Genomic DNA, 7,132 nt, shown 5'->3' with positions numbered 1-7,132 from the left:
TGGTTCCTTTTTTATGGTTTCTATGCCTTTTTTATGCTGTTGAGCATTTTTATAAGCATTACTTTGAACACTATATTGTATGAATTGTTTTAGCTCTTTTTCTGGAAATTTCTCCTGTCCTGTTATGTGGCCTGTTTCTTTGTCTTCCAATTTTGGCTACCTCTTTTTGTTTGTTTTTATGTGTTCTATAGATCTGCTATGATTCCCAGTGTTTGTGGGGTGTCCTTATGCAGTAGGTGTCCTGTCGGGTCAAGTGGTGCAGTCTCCTTTGATCAACTGATCTGGGTGCTCCAGGAATTTCCCTTGTTTGGGTTATGTAGGCCCTTTTGTTGTAATTGAGTCTTGATTGCTTTCCACCTGTTCATGTGTGGGATCAACTGACCCTCAGGCTGGCTGATTGTGAGGCTCAACCCTGACCACGTCATGTGAGCTCTTTTGCAAATACTAATCACAGGAAGCAGAATTTGCCTCAGCAGGTCTTGGTGCCTGCCAAAACCTTCCTTTGGATATGCTGCTTGTGTAGCTTATTCAATCCTGTTCTGGATCTTATCTAAAGCTGGCCACTAGGTTGGTTCTGGGCCTCTTGGGAGGGACTATGGTGCAGGCCAATGTAAGTTGCTGCCTTTGACTGGCCCTTGGCAACCTGTTTAGAGCTACAAACAATCCATAGTTTGTGGCTACCTCTGCTCAACCTGAATGTGAATGGGAATAACCAAGCTTCACACCAATGCTGGCCTTTACTAGCATTGAACCTGGGGGCATATCAGCAAAAGTCCAAAGGCACCCTGACAAGATCCACCTATATCCATATGTCAGCTGCCTATTAGACTCAGTCATTGAAAGAGGCTCTGGATATGCTCCTCAGCAGGTGTAAGATCCACAAGGTGGGGCGACAAGGAGTCCAGAGGGTGGGGCAATTGATTCCCCCAGGCTTCTGCTTTAAGGAGGGGTGTGCTCCAGCAAAGAAAGATGGCATGTGAGGTATAGGAGAATGACTTAGCACAGGTGTTCTGGTGGTTATCCCTTCAGCTCCCTCTCCAGAGCCACAAAAACCAGACTCTCCTCACTCGGCTCTAGTCTGCTCTGCCTTCCCTCCTTTGGAGCCCAGGGTGAGTGTCTGAAAATGAAATCTTGTGTGTTGGCCCTTTAAGAGGGTGCCTGTGTCTCTAGTGGGCTACCACCGCTCCCTACTAGACAGAAACCCTGCTGCTTTTTACAGACAGATATTATGTGGGTGTCTCTTCCCGGCTCTGGTGCTTTGTGCTGGGGAGCTCAGCTTGGAGTTTAGACCCCATGCTTCTCAGGGGGAACACCCCACAGCTCATATATCCCTTTGGAACCTCAGCTGCTGCCTAGAGGAATTGGGCATCCCTTTTCATATTTCCATATTTCCTACCCTCTTGATGTGGCTTCTTCTGTAAATCCTTGGTTATAAGATTTTTCTTCAGCTAGTCTTCAGTTGGTTATTCAGGATGACTGTTTTATAACTTAGTTGTAATTCAGGAGGAGATGAGTGTAACTTCCACTTATTCTGCTTCCATCTGGATCCTTGTCTAATTATTGTTTTTATGTAAAGGCAATTTTATATTATACTTTGAGGCTCTCATATGGCTCTCTCTAGCTTCAAGCCAGCAATGGCACATCAAATCTTTCTTGTGATTAGAACCTTTGACATTCTCTCCTGCTAAAAACTGGAGAAAATGCTGCTTTTAAAGGATTCATTTGGTTAGATTAGGCCCATCTGAATAATCTCCTTGATTAGTAACCTTAATTACATCTTCAAAATCCATTTTGCTATGTAATGCAACATAATCACATGCATGTATTCTCATCATATTCATAGTCCTGACAATTAGGGTGGGAAATATTGGGAGGGAATTTTAGGATTTTGCCTACCATAGTGATATTCAGACTGTTTAATGAACTTGACCCATAAGCATGCATTCAAGCAATAGCACTGGAGCAGGGGCATGGCAAACACCTGATGTTGCTGCAGTTTGAAATCATCTGTGGCATCAGAAATGGAATATCTGGATTTGCAGCTGTTTACCAACTGGTTTAGAAGTATTTTATTATTTTAACAACTGGGTGCCATGTCAGTGCATAGCAGTTGGTTGTCTGGCTGGTTAGAGGGTTACAAATCATGGTGTAGTGTGTGAAGTGCTGCTACCTTCTCTGTGTTTTGAGAGGTTGTGGTTAGTCCCAGATGATGGGGAGAGGGCGGGAAGACCACCTGCATTCCTTGCCACTTTGATGGTGTGTAGCAGCTCTTTCCAGCACTTTTTTTATTTTGTTTATAAGATTTTTTATTTATTTTTATAGAGAGAGGAAAAGAGAGGGAGAGAGAAACATTGATGTGGAGTGAAATATCTATTGGATGCCTCCTGTACGCCCCCTACTGGGGATCAAACCTTCAACCCAGCATGTACCCTGGACTGGGAATCAAATGGGCAACCTTTTGGTGCATAGGAAGATGCCCAATCAACTGAGCCACACCATCCAGGGCCTTGCCAACACTTTATACTGCTGGATTTGTTCTGATGAATGCATTCATTTGCATGGCTATCTTCTGCAGTGCAAAAATCCATCCATCATCTGAGATTAAAATTTTGCTACACTAACAATGCTATGACAACAATGCTATGTATTTGGGCTCTTCCCACCCCATCCAGCAGATGTGGCTCAGTGGGGCAAGTGCTACTTACTTACTCTCAGCATTACAATGATCACTCCAAAACAGCCAAAGAAACTGAGGGTTCTTATTAGCTTGCTGAATGCGGCTCTATCACAGATCACCATAAGCTCCATGTTTTAGGGAGACCAATCTCAGGTACAGGAGATACCCCTTGTGTGTGAGCTGAGGGTAGGAACATGGCCTAAGGTCAATTAACTTTGTGGGACTGGTCTGTCTCCCCCAAATATTGTTTTTATATAGGTGAATTTGATTAAAATGGCATTGGGGCAGCTTCACTTGATGGAATTGGGAGTATACACATCAGGAACAGCAGTGACAAGATGGATCTGTGAATAAAGTGTCACAGAGGAAAATAAGCAGCTTGAGGGGCATTTAAATCACAGCTAATTATAAACAACAATAATATACAATATGGCCAGCTTCACCTGCTGATGCTGGCTGGGATCACAGAGCACAGGCCTGGAGTGATCCCTACTTTTCCACATTTTGAGGCTGACTCTATCCACTAGTGCAGTGAAGCCTCTTCTGGCATAGAAATATGAATTGCCATATATCCACTCCATCAACAGTTCTGCATCCTACATAGAGCATTGAGAAAGAGTTCAACCCTTTGAGGGATTGCTATTACTTGTTATTCTTGAGCCCTGTACTAGAATATACACTGAATTGACTCACAGTGAAGCACATTGACAACTGAATCTCTATTTAGACTCAGACTGTGGTAACTTTTGAAGTAGAGAGATTTGTCTTTAGTTGCTTCCCTTCTTGTAACCTTTTCTTCATATTAAGACCATCTTAAAAATTGCATTCACTGCTGAAGTATAGATGTGGCAAGTGGAATCAAATCTATTTTCTGATCTTTACCACTTAAACAGATTCAGATATTTTTGAAATCAGGTTGCCCAATATCAGGATTCGATAGGATCCAGTTCCAAATTGTAAAGACACATTACCAGAGGATCCTAAAGAAGCAGGTAGTATCCAGAATGGTTGGCCATGACTCCAGATGTGTGAGTTGGTGTAGATCCCATTCAGTCCATCTCCCCACAACTCACCCACCCCTAACAACCAGCTCTCTCCCAAGCCAAGGTATTTTCCTCAGGTGCAGCAGTAGCTAGCATCAAAACACAACTTATTACCAGCAAGTGGGGTGATAAGAGAGCTGAAGTAGATAATTTCCACCCTTCCAAGAAAAATGTTGCTGAGCTCAGTGGGAAACACCACAGCTATGCATTATGTGACAAGAAAATATCTCTCTTTTCCACTACCATTAGAAACAATCAGCTGTGAGACACCCAGGGAGAAAATGACAAATGCCTCAGTATGAATAGTGCAATCTTTGGCAGGGGTAGTAGGTTAGCATGGTAGATATAGGGTTATAGAAATAAACCTCTAAGACTCTATGCCTCTCCCCCTTACAGAGACAGACTATGAGTGAGCATAGATCAATTCAGAATTCTTGGTCTAATTGTGTTTGAGCTACCGAGAGGGGGGGGGGGATAGGTATAGGAAAAGGAAAAGAAGGAGAAAGAAATTGAACTCTATTCCATTTCAAAAGTACAGATGGATAGAATTTCAGATCAATAAAAAAATCTTGTGAGTCCATCAGTTCATCTATAGACACCCAGACTCACAGGATATCAGAGTTGGCAGTGATATTAAATATCACTGAGTCAGACATACAGATGCCGAACAGGTACCTGAAAACATGCTCAATATCAGTAATCATTAGGGAAATGCAAACCAAAACAATACAATATCACTTCATACTTATCAGAATGACTATTATAAAAAAGATGAGAAGTATTGGCAAAGATGTGAAGAAAAGAGAACCTTTGTGCACTGTTGGTGGGCATGTAAACTTGTACAACAGCTCTGGAAAACAATATGGAAGTTCCTAAAAAAATTAAAAGTGGAACTCCCATATGATCCAGCAATTGTACTTCTGAGTACATATCCAAAGGAAATGAAGTCACTATCTTGAAGGGATACCTGTGCCCCATGCAGCATTATTCACAGTAGTCAAGATATGGAAACAACCTAAGTATACATTGATGGATGAATGGATAATGAAAATGTATATATACACTGAGTGGCCAGATTATTATGACTACCTGACATTTATAGACAAATTAGCTATAATTTCACACTGAAGTTGCTAGAGGGCCAGACTATTATAAACATCTGAATAGCACAACATACCTAAGTATCATTGCTGATCAAGTTCATCCTATCATGTTGATAGCATAACCCAATGGAGATGTTAGATGACATAAGAACTTAACTCTTATTTATATCAATTAGCCTCTGCTAAAATTGGTTCTTTATATATCATTTCACTTAAAGTTGCAGAATTTATAAGTGAAGTTAAGTGTGGACTTACTACACACACACCACACACACAACACACACATACACACACTGGAATATTATTCAGCCATGAGAAAGAAGGAAGTTCTACCATTTGTGATAATATGGATGAATCTAACTGTAGGGGATTATGCTAAGTGAAATAGTCAGACAGAGAAAGAACAATATGTATGATCCCAGTTATATGTGGAGTCTAAAAAAGCCAAGCTCATAGAAACAGTGTAGAGTGGTGATTGCCATGGAGTGAAGGTTCAAACTTCTAAATAGAAAATGAATAAGTTCTGGGGATCTAATGCATGGTGAATATAGTTAACAATATTGTATTGCATACTTGAAGATTACTAAGAGGGTATATCTTAAATGTTCATCACAAAAAAAGGTAATTTACATGAGAAGATAAATGTGTTAGCTAACCTTATGGTAATAATTTCACAATATATACATATATCAAATCATCACATTATATACTTTAAACTTGGAGTGGTTTTAAGAACAATATTATACAGTTATATGTCACAACAATGGGGATATATTCTGATAAATTTGTCATGAGGTGATTTTGTCATGTTGCAAACACCATAGATAGCACTTACAAAAACCTAGATGGTCTAGTCTAGCCCCATGGTCGGCAAACTGTGGCTTGCGAGCCACATGCGGCTCTTTGGCTCCTTAGGGCTCTTCCTAAGCCTTAGGAGTACCCTAATTAAGTTAATAACAATGTACCTACCTATATAGTTTAAGTTTAAAAAATTTGGCTCTCAAAAGAAATTTCAATTGTTGAACTGTTGATATTTGGCTCTGTTGACTAATGAGTTTGCTGACCACTGGTCTAGCCTATTACACTTAGGCCAAATGATATAATCTATTGCTCTTAAGCTACAAACCTTTACAACATGTTACTTAATACTGTAGGCAATTGTAAAAATGATAAGTACTTGTATATGTGAACATATCAAAACATAGAAAAAATACAGTAAGAATCCTATATAATAAAGTGGTAATATGCAAATTGACCATCACAACCTTGCAAAAGATGGCTGCCCCCATGTGGTCACAAGATGGCCACCGCAAGATGGCCAGCAGGGGAGGGCAGTTGTGGGTGATCAGGCCAGCAGGGGAGGGCAGTTAAGGGCGACCATGCTGGCAGGGTAGGGCAGTTCGGGCAGCTGGGCCTGCAGGGGAGAGCAGTTAGGGGCAACCAGGCCAGCCTGGCAGGGCAGTTGGGGGTGATCGGGCCAGCAGGGAAGGGCAGTTGGGGGTGATCAGTCCGGCAGGGAAGCAGTTACGCACTGATCTGGCTGGCAGGGGAGTTGTTACTCAGGCCGGCAGGGGAGTGCTGTTGGACGCCATCAGGCCGGCAGGGGAGGGCATTTGTGGGGGAACCAGGATGGCAGGGGAGGGCAGTTAGGGGCGATTGGGCTGGCAGGAGAGCAGTTAGGTATTAATCAGGCCAGCAGGGGAGCGGTTAGGGGGTGATCAGGCTGGCAGGCAGAAGCCGTTAGGAGCAATCAGGCAGGCAAGGAGGCGAGCAGTTGGGAGCCAGCAGTCCTGGATTGTGAGAGGGATGTCTGACTGCCAGTTTAGGCCCAATCCCACAGGGACATCCCTGAAGGATCCCAGATTGGAGATGGTGCAGACTGGGCTGAGGGACACCCTCACCCCCTCCCCACCCCCGTGCACGAATTTCGTGCACTGGGCCTCTAGTATGGTATAAAAGTTAAAAAAATGATACATCTGTATAGGGCGCTTATGATGAATGGAGCTTGAAGGACTGGAAGCTGCTCTGGGTGAACGAGTGAGTGGTGAGTGAATGTGAAGGCCTAGGACATTACTGTACATCAAGCCCTCCCCCTGAATCCTTCCTACAGGGCCAGAAATAGAACATCAAATCTGCCAATGCTGCTTCATGAACTCTGTGAGCTGGATGAACATTAACAGGAATCATTATGTGGGATAGATTGATTGGAAATATCTTAGAGAAACTGGCTGGGGAAGGTGTGGATCACAACAGTAGTGACTGCAGGAGGGAATGAAAGGTGGCCCGAGGATCAGTAGGAAGAAGAAAAC

General features: G+C 42.7%; 1 protein-coding gene across 1 annotated transcript in view; it reads right to left on the bottom strand.

The window, feature by feature from the left end:
* Positions 1-2,967: 2,967 nt before the first annotated feature.
* Positions 2,968-7,132, bottom strand: part of TRPC5 (transient receptor potential cation channel subfamily C member 5) — a 274,908-nt gene continuing 270,743 nt past the window's right edge. Inside the window, exon 9 of the mRNA XM_006773297.2 lies at positions 2,968-3,021. Within this exon, the coding sequence (XP_006773360.1) occupies positions 2,968-3,021 (54 nt within the window). The remainder of the gene's footprint in view (positions 3,022-7,132) is intronic.

Source organism: Myotis davidii, unplaced genomic scaffold (genome assembly GCF_000327345.1).
Source record: "Myotis davidii unplaced genomic scaffold, ASM32734v1 scaffold1567, whole genome shotgun sequence".
Taxonomy (NCBI): domain Eukaryota; kingdom Metazoa; phylum Chordata; class Mammalia; order Chiroptera; family Vespertilionidae; genus Myotis; species Myotis davidii.
This window is presented reverse-complemented; position numbering and strand designations above follow the sequence as displayed.